Source organism: Myxocyprinus asiaticus, chromosome 18 (genome assembly GCF_019703515.2).
Source record: "Myxocyprinus asiaticus isolate MX2 ecotype Aquarium Trade chromosome 18, UBuf_Myxa_2, whole genome shotgun sequence".
NCBI lineage: Eukaryota > Metazoa > Chordata > Actinopteri > Cypriniformes > Catostomidae > Myxocyprinus > Myxocyprinus asiaticus.
The window spans coordinates 36,040,804-36,057,018 of record NC_059361.1 but is presented as its reverse complement, the minus strand read 5'-3'; the positions used below and the strand labels follow the sequence as shown (position 1 = coordinate 36,057,018).

Genomic DNA, 16,215 nt, shown 5'->3' with positions numbered 1-16,215 from the left:
TGAGCTTCATGTTGAGGTCCTGATCACCTTGTCAGGGTTCATTTTGCGATAACTCTCAAACCGTTACTCTCCCCAACAGCTCCGCTCTCCTCCGCTCAGGAAATCCACAGCATGAGGAACGACAGAACAAAAACAAACACCGTGATCTCACCTTCCACCATATCTCTCTTGTAATCGCTGTCATTGTCGCTGTCTGTCGGCCGGTAGTAAATGTAGAATCCCTGGATGGGAGTGTTGTTGTTACTGGAAGGAGTGTACTATGAAAAACAGAGAAAGAGAGAGTGAAAGAAAAGTATTATTTTTTTTGACACACTTTGGCACACTGGCAAAAGATTATTCCATTAAAAGATTAGAAACGGAGTAAAGATTAACCATACTCATAAGAAGACTATCTGCTCATATACGGTAGATTTTCATTTAAGGTTAAAAATGTTCATGCATTTGTAAGGGGAAGAGTTGCAACAACATATTCAATTTATTATCTCAATTAATATGAGATCATTAAAACTGCATGCATACTAACTATTCAAGGTTTAGAAAAATTATGTTTAAAATAGTTATGTTCAGAATCTGTGGAATTCTGAGGAGGGGATTTAAATGTAGTAAAATGTTTTAAATGGAGCTGAGAGTACTACTGTCATGTGTATTTTGTTGATTCATGTCTTTTATTTTTAAAAGTTTAGTTCCTGTCCCCTTGTCATATGATTTCATGTTTTCCCTCCATGTTCATGTGTCATGTTTTCATTGGTTTATTGTTTAATTATCTTGTTAGTGTTCTGTTTGTTCATTGGTTTATGTTCTCCCATGTCTTGTATTTAAGCCCTCATGTTTTCCATTGTCCCTTGTCAAGTATTGAATGTAACTTTGTACTGAAGTCATGTTTATAGTCAAGCCATAGTGAAGTTCATGTTTATGTTTTATGTTTCACATTTGTAGTTAGGGTTACTGGTTATCACGATTGTAAATAAACTGCACTTGGGTTCTCTCTACTTCATCGTCTTCCTCATCATGGTTGCTGAGCTAGCACCATCTTTTGCACCATGCCACGTCACAGCAACGCCTCAGCCCGCTCCATGCCACGTCACAGCAACGCCTCAGCCTGCTCCATGCCACGTCACAGCCACGCCTGAGCATTTGGACCTGGAGATGGTTCCCACCCTTAGTTCTCCTGAGCAGGCAAGGGGTACTTTCGGCCCTCCGACCCCGCCTGGACCCTCCGAGCCCTGGACTTCACCTTGGCCTGTCGGTCCCTCGACATTGCCTCAGCTCGGTGTTCCCTTGGCTCCACTGCAGTCCTTCAGCCTGTCGGCTTTGCCGGGGTCCCTCGTCCCTCCGGCTCCTCCTTGGTCTGTCGGTCTTCTGGCTCCGCTTTGGCTCTCCAATCCTCTGGCTGTGCCTCGTCCCTCCGATCTGTCAGCTCCACCGTGGACCTCCTTCCCTATGGCTCCACCTTGGTCCTCAGTCCCACCAGCACCACCTCAGTCTTCCGATCCCCCAGCTCTGCCTTGCTCCTCCGAGCCTCCAGCACAGCCTTGGTCCTCCCTGCCATCAGCTCCACCCTGGCCCTTCGAGTCTTTGGCTACTCTCCCCATGGCTCCACCCCCCATGGACTTTGCCCTGGTCCCATGCCCCTCGCCACGCCCCAAGACACCCCCCCCCAAGCTCCCTACAGAACTTTGGAACTTTGTAATATTTTTAGTTTGTTCTTGGGTTGGGGCGTCGGGAGCCACCCCTTAGTGGGGGGGATATGTCATGTGTATTTTGTTGATTCATGTCTTTTATTTTGAAACGTTTAGTTCCTGGTCCCTTATCATGTGATTTCATGGTTTCCCTCCATGTTCATGTGTCATGTTTTCATTGGTTTATTGTTTAATTATCTTGTTATCAGTTCTGTTTGTTCATTGGTTTATGTTCTCCCATGTCTTGTATTTAAGCCCTCATGTTTTCCATTGTCTCTTTGTCACAATGTAACTTTGTAGTCATGTTATAGTCAAGTTTATGTTTTATGTTTCACATTTGTAGTTAGGGTTACTGGTTATCACAATTGTAAATAAACTGCACTTGGGTTCTCTCTACTTCATCGTCTTCGTCTTCATCATTGCCATTGCCAGCAGCCAGCAACGTTACAACTACACTCTCATTGGTAGCTGAAATCATCATTAAATTAGCCAACATATTTAATAAACCTGCAAGGGATGGGGAATGTGTAGAACTTTTATGATGCATTAAAACTCCTCTACCTCTATAAATATGTTTAAACCCCGCCTTACGACACACTGTGGCTTCAGCAACATCATAAAGGCCATTGTGTACTGAACAGTCCCAATTGTATGTTTCTCTGTTTATATGCATTGTTTATATAAATTACCTTGTTTTTATTGATTCTTTTGTAAATTTGCTTCATCTTGTTAATTGGTTTTTAATGTATAGCACATTGGTCTATGGTCTAGTTAAGCATAAAACAGTTTTAGTATTTAATTCTAGTCAAGGTACATCAAAAACGCAATATGTAGTTTTACATGACCAGTTTCCACCTTCTTTCCAAACCTTAAAATTAAACAGGCTGTTATTGGAGCTGTTGTCTCTTTAAAACTTCCATATGCAAATAATAACATTTGCTTCTGATTGGCTAACCTCTTTGCATGTGAAATGAATAAAAACAACCTTGAGGGCCAAAACTGTATAGGCGTTTATACGTAAATGCGAGCGGTCATATACTAAAGTGCTCATGATTGTGTTGTCATAACCATGATCATTTCTAAATGACTCGTTTTAGCAAACATCTCATACACTCATGATCACTTTCAAAGTCAAACATCTATCTTTTCTTTCTTTCTTTTGTGGGTCTTTCAGGCACCTCAAACTCTCATGTCTTTTTTCTAAAAAATAGCTAGCTCCATTCCACTCCTCAGAGCTCTTTCTTGATAAGGCCTCTTAATCTGTACTAAAAACACTTACACATACATACAGGTAATCTATTAATTAGATGCATATACACAATGGTTTTTATATGGATGTGATTATCTTTTCTAAACCCCAACCATAAACGTAATTCTAACCCTACCATAAACTTATTGACAGTATTGGATTTAAAGCTAAACATGATTTGGATGATTTATTAGCCTTTCAAATACTGAAGACCACATCAAATGTCTTCAAGTTGGTTTTCAATATGTTTCACAATATTAGCGAGCACTTCAATTATAGCCAAACCTGTTTCCTTGCTGAAACAGGCAGCAGTAAGCATCGGCTAGTGTGCAAATTAGTGGTCTATTTGAGCATTTTGTGATGGCTCTCAGCGGCTAATGGCAAAAAGAGCCACTCCCACATTAAACCTACAACACACAGTATCTAGAAAATTGCACATACACACTCTTGCTTAATGTGCTGAAAAATGCTTTGCACCACTGACACCATAGAAAAGACCAATAAGGGGAGGTGAATTGTGAGCGAGCTTGTTATGTGGTTAGTTCTGGCACTTTTTACACTCTCATTTTCGAATTAAACTTGAAATGTGAGTATTATTAAAATGGCCATTAGATATAAAAGGCATATGTTTAAAACATTAAAACACAAACATACTAGTACTCCAGCCTCTGAGCTGTTATGTGAGGCTCATCGTTATTCCTTCAACAGGCCAGAAACAGAAACAATATTTGTTTGTACAAGTGGCGAGACCCTTTTCAAGATGAATGTGCTAATAATACACATGCAGAAGCATGGAAGCACAGCAAAACTCACAGTTTATCCAGTGATGACTTATTGGGTGCATGACAGAAGCTCTGTTCCAAAACCTTTTGAGCTGCCTCACTGTGTACTGCCTATATAGACAGCAACCTTCTAAGGTAGCATCCTAACCAACATGGAACCTTATAAGTGACTGATATAACTCTTGCAAATCTTAACAGTCAGTCACGCACAACACAAAGTGCACAAAAGATTTAACTAATGCTCACAATTTATCCCCTTTTCTCTCAATCTGGAATGCCCAATTCCCACTACTTAGTAGGTCCTCATGGTGGCACGGTTACTCACCTCAATCCGGGTGGTGGAGGACAAGTCTCAGTTGCCTCCGCTTCTGAGACAGTCAATCCGCGCATCTTATCACGTGGCTCGTTGTGCATGACACCGCGGAGACTTCCAGCATGTGGAGGCTCATGCTACCCTTCGCGGTCAACGCACAACTTACCATGTGCCCCATTGAGAGCGACAGCCACTAATCGCAACCACGAGGATGTTACCCTACGTGACTTTACCCTCCCTAGCAACCGGACCAATTTGGTTGCTTCGGAGACCTGGCTGGAGTCACTCAGCACAACCTGGATTCAAACTCGCGACTCCAGGGGTGGTAGTCAGCGTCAATACTCGCTGAGCTACCCAGGCCCCCATGGTATTCCCTTCTACATGGATACATGTGATGCTGCCTTAAAGTTTTGCCAAAAGAAGGTATTTTTTAAGGGAGCATATTTTGCTGTCTACTATTTGGAACAGTCTTTGGGTCATGTCTATGTGCCTTAAAATGCTATCTAGGTAGGCAACTCACTAGGGTTTCGAAACAGAGCTAAATGATGTATTTTATTAATTTAAGGTTAACTGGCAGTTAATGTGTAATACAGTGTACTCACAGTCCAGCGGAGCATGATCTGAGTATCGCTGACAGCGTCGGTGGAAGAGATGTGCGGGCCAGCAACTGGGCGGTTCGAGACAGGTGGATTTGACAGAGAGACCTGGTACGGCCTGGAGGTGGCACTGGTGGGACTTTCACCGTAGTTATTCATGGCAATGACTCGGAAACGGTATGTGGAACCTGTCATGAAAACATTTATAAGATCTACAGAAAATGAAATACATTTATATCTTGATAAAATATTTTGTAAGAATTTTATGTCAATGACTGTATGTGTGTTCCTACACCTTTCAAACAATGAATTTCAATGACTTTTTCAGTCATTTTAAGATTACTAGATATTTAATCTCCTAAGACCAGAGCGTGACTACTGTGTGCATTTTCCATTTCCCTTTTTGATTTGTAACTAGTAGCCCCTAAAAAACATGCATAAGTATGTCCACATATGTGGACAGTGGGACTAAGGTTTAAAGTCAGATTTATTATTATTATTTATTTTATTTTATTTTTTTCCTTTTTCTCCCAATTTGGAATGCCCAATTCCCAATGTGCTATTTAAGTCCTTGTGGTTGTGTAGTGATTCACCTCAGTCCGGGTGGCAGAGGACAAATCCCAGTTGCCTCCGCGTCTGAGATTATCAACCCACGCATCTTATCATGTGGCTTGTTGAATGCGTTGCTTCACGCCATCCACCGCGGCAACCACGCTCAACTCACCACGTGCCCCACCGAGAACGAACCACATTATAGTGATCACGAGGAGGTTACGCCATGTGACTCTACCCTCCCTAGAAACCGGGCCAATTTGGTTGCTTAGGAGACCTGGCTGGAGTCACTCAGCACGCCCTGGGATTCGAACAAGCGAACTCCAGGGGTGGTAGCCAGCATGTTTACCACTGAGCTACCCAGGCCCCCTATAAAGTCAGATTTATTTATTTTTTCAAATAGTTTATTAGTTTATTCTAGGAGTGTTGGTTATTCATGTTTTTGAGACATTACAGACATTACATCAGAAATTAGCATAAATTATTATTATATATATATTCAAAGTAATAGCCAGCATTATCCAATCACTGCCAACCAACTGCCATAGATTCAGAAAAATTGAATCTATGTACTGATTACCATTGTCCAATGTCTGCCAAACATGTTGATTGGTCCAAACATAATCTGCAGACTAAAACTGAACTTTTGACCAGATGTTAGAAGTGAATGCACTTGGCTGCACAGGAAAGCTATGGGATGCTCCCTTGCTAACTGCCTAATTAGGGAATGACATAACCTCCATTGTGCTGTATGTCTGCACTGGTCTCAGAACAGTTTGACCTGCAATGCACCTTATTTTCATCCTAACTCTGCATACAGCCTCTGAAAGCAAACTTTTCCAGCTTTTGGAAGCATCCATCGATTCTCAATGTGATAATGCGCAGTAAATATAGATATTTTTTTATGTTTTGGATTTTCTCCCCTTTTCTTCCCAATTTGGAATGCCTGATTCCCAATGCGCTTTAAGTCCTCGTGGTGGCGTAGTGACTCGCATCAATCTAGGTGGCGGAGGACAAATCTCAGTTGCCACCGCATCTGAGACAGTCAATCCACACCTTATCACGTGGCTTGTTGAGCGCGTTTCCGTGGAGACCTAGCGTGTGTTGAGGCTCACGCTATTCTCCACGGCATCCACGCACAACTCACCACGCGCCCCACCAAGAGCGAGAACCACATTATAGCGAGGAGGTTAACACAACGTGACTCTACCCACCCAAGCAACCGGGCCAATTGGTTGCTTAGGAAGCCTGACTGGAGTCACTCAGCACCCTCTAGATTCGAACTTGTGACTCCAGGTGTGGTAGTCAGCGTCTTTTATTGCTGAGCTACCCAGGCCCCCAAATATAGGATATTTTAAGGAAAATTAGCCTAAAGTCCACGTACGTGGCCATTGTGTTTAACAGCGTACCTTTTCGTGATAAATCGAAGAAAATTTTTAAATGGCATATCGGATGAAACTAGAGACTCTATACTATTTTGACTCAAACAGGTTTTAATGTCAAACTTAATGATGTTTCTTACCAGATATAGTTTTTTTGCCGTTTCTCCCAAAGACAAACTCAGCTGAGATTGGCGCCATGTTTTGACACGTGACTTGGTGCGTAGAAAGTTTAACATTTTAATGACAGCCTACAGTCTCCTGAACTGAGACCAGTCAGTTTAAATTAAATTAAATAATGCATAGCCTAAAGCATAGCCAAAAAGTAATGCCCACACATGTGGACGCGAGGTCTCAGGAGGTTAAGAGCAATTTCTATCCAATGAAATATTTTAGAGCTGAGCATAACTAGAAAAAAAATATATTCACTAAAGAGATTTCCATGATTTTTTATTTTTTTACAATTTCATGAATGCCCATGATGTTCACAGTCCTGGAAATCACAATTTGGAAATTCCCTGACATTGTAACCTCACCTGATTCCAGGTTGCGCACTTCCACCGACAGTTTAAGGGGTGAGATGTTATCGGCTGCAATGATCCAGTCACCACTCCGTCCCTGCTTCCTATACTCCACACGAAAGGCTGTGATCGGGGAGCCGCCATTGGCTCGAGGGATCCATGTGACATAGACTGAACTTTCTGTTGCCATAGAAATAGTTGGGCGGTCTGGGGCCTCAGGAACTTAAAGAGAGAAACCCACCAATCAGAGGTTTACAAAACCCAACCCTAAACCAAACTCTGATTACTCTGCTTCCTAAAATATACAGCAGCTTTCATGTGAAGTGCAAGCTGTAACCTACACACTGATCATTGAAAGACTAAAAGAGCAGACCAAAATCAAATAAATGAACACACAACAGACCAACAGCATGCAATGAGTCAGTTGAAGTACTTACTGAATAGGCTCTGAGCCATAGACACAGAGACGCAAGCAGAGAAAGATAGAGAGAGAAAAATTTATGCAACAAATAAAGAGTGGGCCTAAGCCCATTAGGATCTACACACACACATTGGAGTTGTTTTTCACACTCTAAATCCAGAAATACATTTAATGTAAGCACATTTGTGATACCCTGTGCTGTGGTCCCAAACGTATTTGGACATATACACGCAGACATGTCTGAATGTCATATTTTGGAGACACTGTATATCATTGATCATTAGTAAGCAAAATACAAGTCCTTAAGGTGTAGTAATGTCATGGGGCCGTCCTCTTACCTCTGTCATGTATAACCACTCCATAATATGTATTAGTGGTTTTGTCCTCCAGTGCTTTTTCTGGAATAGACACAAATGGGGCCTTGGAGGGGTTCTTATTGGGGGAGGCCCTCTCTGAGAGAGAGAAAAAGTTTATGATTTGATTCATAATGAATTTAGTGAGTTCTGGCATGTACTCTGTTGAGTTGGAAAAACATTATGATCAGATGGTTGCTTTAATTTTCAAAGCTATTAAACCCTGAGCACAGATTGTTTTTGGAGTTTGACAGTAAACTTTCAGCTCAGCATCAGATGTACTTCAAAATGTAGTAAAATAAGTAATTAATGACAGATTATTCATTCATTTTAAAGTTTACAAGTGTATCCAACTGCATGACTCCTAAAGCTGCGTTCTTACCCTTGCCAGTGCGGAAAGTGAGCATGGCGGGCTGGCCCTCTCCTGCAGCACTGCGGGCCACCATCAGAACTTCGTACAGGCTGGACGGCTCCAGCTCAGACAGGGGCAGAGATTTCTCACTGCCAGGGACTCGCACAGTGTGCCAGTTCCCCACCACATTCCCCATGTCATCCACCTACAGAGACATGCAGAGCACACACACAGTCAGGGGACGGTCTTAAGTCAAGCGCACACTACGAGAATCAAGCTCGTCGCCTGTTTCATGTTTTAAGTCTGCGACATAACGCCTCAGTTCACATGCTTGTTGACACACTGCGGCTAGTTGCAGATGCTAAGACCAAAAACCAAACCAAAACAAAACAAAACAAAAAGCAAAAAAACAAAAACAAAACAAAACAAGCTGCTCAAATCTTCCCAATCACTATCTCATCTGTTTTTTCGTCTCTTTAAATGTATTTCACATTCTGTGCTAATCAGTGTGGAAATGAGCCATTCTTCCCTTTTGTTTCTTGACATGTTGTCAAGAATCAACTCTGTGTGCATGAATTTTTGTGCAAACTGAATTTCTGGATCATAACTACAGTCAGGGAGGAGAATGACCTTGAAATTGAAAACCTGATCTGCCATTAGTTATGGAAAGTATGCTCCAACACAACAGAAAACAACAAACTGTGAGTCTTTAAATGTGAGCACCACCTTCAGTTTTGTAATGTGCATTTGACATTACCATATCCATACAAGCTGTGATCTCATGCACACAGGTGTACCGAATCAACCCTCACAATCTGACTTTGACTTTTGGGATGGAAAAGTTCACACATACTGCACGTCCAATCTAACAAAGAACAGTGAATCTCTTTCTTTTTCTCCTACTCTGAATCATGACAAAAGATCAGCCCACTCAACTATTCCTGAGAGCGTAAGCTGTGTCACTTTTTCCTGAGCCAATGTGACAAACACTGCCAATACAATCTTGAAAAGAACCAGTGGAGTTTTATTAGCCAAGGGAGCTTATTATTGAATAAAACATGGGATTTTAAAGAGGAAATGACCAACTTCTTACCAAAATGCTCTCAGTTGGCAGAGGTTGCTGAATTGTGTTAGCACTGACTTTTACAGTCACTGGGCGTTGTTATGAGTATTTGCTCATTCTCAAATCTAATAACTATAAATCTGATCTGATAACTAATGTCAGGGGGAAAAAAAGTGGGTGGAGTAAAGTTCAGTCTTACTTCGAAGTAAGAATATTTTACTTATCCCACTTAAAGGTAAAATCAACCTATAAATGGCTTACATATATATGTTGTCTACCCACATTACCCACATAAAATACAATTGCACACATTACCTTTAAAAAGTAAATCAGTAAAACATAAATAATGGAAAAATCCATAACCATATTTACAATTTTTTACCTTCCTGTATTTTACGAAGTATGCATTAATAGGGATGCCCCAGTCTCGACCTGCTCGCCACTCGAGATCATACATGTTGGGTTTGTGCGTTTGAGGTGGGCTTATTATGATTGGGGCCTCAGGTGTGGGTTTGTCACTGCTTCTCTCAGTGGGTGGTCCTATGGTGTCCCCAAGCTCCTCCTCCCCCAGCAAAAGGAGTTCATCACCCTCATCACTCTGGATAGGGTGGACGGATGGTAGTGTCTCCATGGGAACTCCAGACATGGAACTTGACTGGGGTTCTGTCAAAAAAGAACAGATTTGGCCACAAAACTTCCACTTTTATTACAATTTCTATTGGTATTTGCTATAATTATTGCAAAAAAAAAAAAACAAAACAAAAAAAAACACAAAGAATTACAATTCAAAGTGTAAGTCATCCTATACCATTTGTGCTACAGACATGAATGATACCTCAAATGGTATGGCTTGTTGAGGAGATGTGTGCTATTACTTTTCTAAGTGATTGGACAAAAATGTTATATTAGCAAACTGGAATTGTGTATGTAATTATATTAGAAACTTGGGGAAACGTTTGAACTTAGCACCTAGCAACAACCCAGAAGACCCTAACAACCGCATAGCAACACCCCAAATAAACCCTCACGACCACTTAACAACATCCTGGCAACCACCCACAACATCCTAGCATAATTTTAATGAGTTTTTGCAGCAAAAAAATACATTTTTATTAAAAAAAATGTTGTTAATACAGTTATAATTTCTTTCTGTGTTTTCTTCTTTTATATATTACTTATAGTATTATTGGAATATATTAAACACAGCCATTACTACTCTGACTGCCAATGAGGCAGGCAAGAATATTTTACAATACAATCTGGCTTTTTGCAATCAACATAAAAACAAATGCAGGGAGCTGCACAGCAGTATACTGTATAATAAAGCTTTATTATTACTCAAACCAGCCCGTCTGGCACCAACAATCATGCCATGGTTCAAATCACTTGAGATCAATTTTTTTTCCCATTCTGATGGTTGATGTGAATATTAACTGAAGCTCCTGACCTGTATCTGTGTGATTTTATGCACCGCACTGCTGCCACACGATTGGCTGATTAGATAATCGCATGGATGATTGTTGGTGCCAGATGGGCTGGTTTGAGTATTTCAGTAGCTGCTGATCTCCTGGGATTTTCACGCACAACAGTCTCTAGAATTTACTCAGAATGGTGCCAAAAACAAAAAACATCTAGTGAGCGGCAGTTCTGCGGACAGAAACGCCTTGTTGATGAGAGAGGTCAACAGAGAATGGTCAGACTGGTTCGAACTTGGTTGACAAAGTCTACAGTAACTCAGACTACCTCTCTGTACAATTGTGGTGAGAAGAATAGCATCTCAGAATGCTATTCTGAGATGCGGGTTGGCGCTGTTTTGGCGGCACAAGGGGGACCTACACAATATTAGGAATGTGGTTTTAATGTTGTGGCTGATCGGTGTGTACATATATATATATATATACCACTGGTTTGGTAGTCAATTGGTCACACATAATTTAGTGGACGACAAGGAGGTAAATTCTGTGTAAAAACGTGTGTAAATTCAGGTGTGTTTGCAGGTGACCATGCACTGTGTGTTACAATATCCACATCACAGCAGAGGAAGAATGGGTTAGCCACTTTATCAAGCCAGCAAAACAGCTGAAAAGCAGTTGTTTGAGATGTGAGATTTTTGGGCCTGTTATTGTGTGTGTGGCACTGGTTTACCTTACAAAACAAACAGCCCAGAGCCAGTAACACTAGAGCTCAAACTGGGCCTGCCGCCAGCCGCCTCACATTCCACCCATCAGCCATTAAAATACCAGAGAGAATCAGAGCCCTACACCAGCTCACATACCCACCTCCCAGACCAATACCTCTTTAACTCTTCAATTAATCTGTCCTGTTTGAGCCTATCCGTGAGCTTCATGGATAAGCCATGGTCTTGCACCAGGCATTTGAAATGATTTATATATAGAACTCCACTTTTACATTTTCTCAAGACAATGTAAGGGTGCTTTCACGCTTGGTTCGATTGCCAGGACTGAACCCGAGTTTGTTTCCCCCCTCTTCCACTGCCCCCGCTGGTCTCTGTTCACATCATATTATTTGGGTCCAAACTGCGGTCCGATTACGTCAACAACATGAGTACAAGCGACAGCTGTTTACCACTGTAATTAGGTAAAAACTCGAGAAGACCTTACTGTGTTAAGTCAAGTATTAAAGTTGTCTCTTTGGATTTACCACGAAAACTTACCATGCACAGAACAACACTCGTACTGTCTGCCGCTGATGCAATGAATAATGTGATGAATGTTTGTGTTTGTCTGCCGTGAGCCCGCGGATGTGTTGCAAAAGATGTGAAGAATGTGAGCTGCTCTCTGAAGGGGATTTATTTGGACACAATATAAGAATTTAGGTATGAGTGGTATAATAGCAGTTATGCATTATACCACAATAATTGTGATCACGAGCCTGCAAAGAAGCAAATTATACGTCATCACAAGCAGTTCACTTCCACGATTTGGTACAATTGCATTCATATCAGCAGCGAACCTGGAGTTCTGGAACTGGAGTGCACACGAACCATACCCCAGACCACCTTTTCAAGTGGACTCGGGTGCAGTTCACGAGTGCGCACCAGAGTTCAGAAAACAGCGTTCACATTATCCAAACGAACCAAGCTTTGATGTCATTTGACCACGGGTGTGCACCAAAAGTGCTTGTGTGAATGCATCCGTAGTGGTATTTGCACATGCAAAAGTCATAACAGACTTTGGTTGGGCCCTGTATCATCTAGACTCACCCACTGATCATGGGCTTGGAATTCTCACCTAAAAAGACCCCCTGCATCAGAATTTGACTTAAGGGGCTTTAAGTCCAAATAATTTTAGCTTTGTGGCCATCCATATGCTAGTGTACTCCCAAAAGTTGACAAAATTAGATATTTACTGTGCACATTTAAAATGTTCGGTCTTTCTATACCGGGAAAACGGCCAAAAATACTGCTGACTCATGCTTTCGGAATTATCATAAATACGAATTTCCTACTTGGAAGTTGCACATGAACAGCCCCTCAAGTATAATTTTAATTCAATGACATAATTTGGAGTTTCTGAGTTGTGAGGAGACATAAACCTTCAACATGGTGGAGGACAGTACGATTTCTGTAGTGAATGAAAGGTTTTATTTATTTTTCTAAATGCAGCTACCTCCCTTACAAATTTGATGCAAATTTGCCACTGATAATTTTCATATGCAAATGAGCTTTGTGGTAACAAATTGTCCATTGTTGCCAAAAGTTGGCTAGAGGTTCACTACCAGCGGTGAAGAGCTGCAAACTTCTGGCAAACATTTGCAGCGAATCACAAGCTCATTTGCATGTGAAAATAACGAGAAGAAAATGGCAAGTTTGCAGCAAGTTTAGGTTTTTTGTAAGGGCTGCCCTTGCGAAAATCGAGAGTTCCTGGCAAATTTGCCGCAAACTTGCCGCAAATTCGGCACTGATAATTTTCACATGCAAATAAGCTTTGCGGCAAACTTTTGGCAAATTGTCCATTGTTGCCAAAGATTTGCCGGAGGTTCACCACTACTGGCGAAGAGCTGCAAACTTATGGCAAACATCTGCGGCGAATCAAAAGCCAATTTGCAAGTGAAAATAATGAGTGGCAAAAAAACGTTTGTGGCTAGTTTAGATTTTTTGTAAGGGTTGTTATCTCTCGCTGTTTCTGTCATATACATTTATGTATATCAGTACCCATTTGATGCATATTGTACATTTTTCACACAGAAAATAGCATGTATTTGACCAAAATTCCATTATCATCAACAAGGCAAGCTGGCTAACACATATTACGATGTCAAAATAAAAGTTCCCCAAGAAATATGCAAAGAATGAACCTGACGGCCTCCATGTTTCCTTTTCTTTCTGACAACACAACACTTGAATATAACACACTCGTAAATATGACCTTAGAAGAGGGAAGTAGGATCATTCCGATAGCACATGAAGGCAGCATCATTCCGTACACATTTCTTTCTTTTCTTTTTTTTTTTTAAAGGATCTTACTAGCAATATCAATATCAACTTCCTGTGTTTCAAAAGGAAATATGCCAACATTATAAACTGTGCTCATAAAGCCATTTCATGGGGTCTTTAAAAATACAAGGCCAGTCATTATAATCTGATAAATCTAAAGCATTAAATCCATGATGTGTTTTCTCAGGCTCAGATCTGATCATGTCTAATGTTGTTTTTCTCTTTCCAGTGGCCAACAGATCACGAATCTAACTCCAATCTTACCGCTAAACATAACCAACACTGCTTTTAAACTGACCTGCATTTTATCAATGCAAAATAAATCACCCCTGTGGCCGAGCCAGGAAAAAAAAACGACGTGAGCCAACATTTGGAAAAGACCTCTGACATGTTTTATCTATTGTGAAGTCTGCATATTGCTAGGCTTATCAATCATGTTTGGAGACACAGAGCAAGGCTGAAGAATAGCCCCAAAGGAGGGCAGGGAGAGGCTGTGTGTGTGTGTGTGTGTGTGTGTGTGTGTGTGTGTATTAATAAATATAGGGCTGGATGTGTGTGATGTTGACAGCTGGGTGGTCTGTTCCTCATCATAACTTTGTGTAGTTACTCCTTACATTCCACTGTCCAAGAACTTTTCCCCAACAGCACGCACAAAGCTCACTCTCACAGCTTTCTTATTGCCAGCCAAGTACCCCCCAACCCTCCCGCTCCCTTCTCCAGCCAAGCTTCTAAACTCTTTGGAAAGATATACTGTCCTAACACTTAACTATACTGTAAACCTGTATCTTCTGCTGCTCCATAGCAGGAGAATACTATATAAATCTATAGACAACATGAAATCAAAATTAAACCTATTTCCTTTCCTAATAAATGTTCCTGGTATTATTTGCATGATTCATCAGTGCTAAGATACGAAACCATGCTATATTTGTGAATATAGTCATACCTGAAGAGCAAAGCGGAGAGCCAGCAATCCCTTCATCTATGACTATATTCACAATATGGCAGAGCCTTGAGTGCCTTATTACATTTATTAAAGGGTTACCACACAACAATAGTATCCTTCTGCTAGAAGATATAGAGTGTGTCTCATCTCGCTCCTAGCCCTCTTGCTATGTCAGGGCTCCAGACTATAAAAATGACTTGGGAGCCATTGGCTCCTAAACGGAAACATTAAGGAGCCAAATGGCTGTTTTTAGTCACCAAATCACAGAAATGCTCGATTTAGATTGCTGTTCAGAAACATGACAGACAGCCAAAGAAAAGGAAGATGGCTGATAACCCATTAATTGGAGGTTTAATAAAGAGTATATATAGTTGAGAAGATAAGTTTGCATTCCCTTTTCTCTCATAAATATTCACACCCCTTTCATAATTTATAAAAATATAAGAGATAAAAAAAAACATTTATTTAGTACAGCTCTTCAGAATCTACATTACAGATATTTACAGAAAGTATATTATGAATATAGTAGTGTGTTGTCTTCTTTAGCATCAATGAATGTTTGCACCTTGTGTAGTAAAAATACTACTGGACCCGTTACTCACCGTGCTCAGAACTGTTTGGCCTCATGGTGGAAAAATGCTTTTTGATTGCTACTTCATTTCAGTGTTGACTTACCTAACTGGATGCTAAGTCTGCCTGCCGATTGGGCAGAGCTAATCCCGTTGTCCAGGAGACACTGGTAGATTCCCTGATCTTGAGCCAGCACTGAGGAGATGTGAAGGGAGGAGCCAGAGATTTGGAGGTGGGATGAGGAAGTGAGAGAGGCAGAGTTGAGCAGCCATGTAATATTGGGTGTGGGGTTACCGCTGGCAGCACAGGTAAATCGCACAGAAGAGCCTATGATCACAGCCTGGTCTAACAGGCCTTGCAGGATGCTCACATGCTCTGTAGAGAGAGGAAGCCAACTGGAATTATTATCTTAAAAATAAAACTAGATTTTTACATTTTCTGGCAAAACGTGAATGGTGCTTGCCATCGCAAAACTCGCCACCACAGCACTACTATGTTTTGTTTGGTTACAATTACTATTTAAGATTCTTCATGCAGAGAACATTGCCCATTGGCTGAAAATGCAACACAGAAACCTAAAGAATTTGAGAAAAACCTGAGAAGAAACTAAAGTGCATGCAGTAACACTGAGCGAAAACCCAAACCTTGGAAACATGATCTGAAATTAATACTTACCATGTACATTCACAGTGTAGTTGACACTGATCACAGCTCCAACATCATTCAGAACAGAGCAGCAATAATGGCCTCCATCCCTCTGCTGAACGTCACTCAACACCAGGTTGCTATGCAACAATATCTGTTTGGAGCTCAGTGAAAGCTCCGCCCCATTTTTAGTCCATCTGATCTTTGAAGATGCTCTTCCTGATACAACACACTCAAGGGTCAAGGACCTGGACTGTTCCACCGACAGATTTTGAGGGGTAACGGGATAGACTATCCTAACAGGAGAAGGGCTGTCTGAATCTAAAGGTCAAAGGAGT

At 41.2% G+C, this 16,215-nt stretch overlaps 1 protein-coding gene across 1 annotated transcript in view; it reads right to left on the bottom strand.

Annotated features, from left to right (window-relative positions):
- LOC127455711 (cell adhesion molecule-related/down-regulated by oncogenes-like) overlaps positions 1-16,215 on the bottom strand; it is a 69,333-nt gene that overhangs the window by 20,503 nt on the left and 32,615 nt on the right. Inside the window, exons 6-13 of the mRNA XM_051723774.1 lie at positions 15,908-16,198; positions 15,338-15,607; positions 9,643-9,923; positions 8,228-8,402; positions 7,831-7,944; positions 7,087-7,293; positions 4,626-4,807; positions 152-257 (exon numbers count right to left, since the gene is read on the bottom strand). Of these exons, the coding sequence (XP_051579734.1) occupies positions 152-257; positions 4,626-4,807; positions 7,087-7,293; positions 7,831-7,944; positions 8,228-8,402; positions 9,643-9,923; positions 15,338-15,607; positions 15,908-16,198 (1,626 nt within the window). The remainder of the gene's footprint in view (positions 1-151; positions 258-4,625; positions 4,808-7,086; positions 7,294-7,830; positions 7,945-8,227; positions 8,403-9,642; positions 9,924-15,337; positions 15,608-15,907; positions 16,199-16,215) is intronic.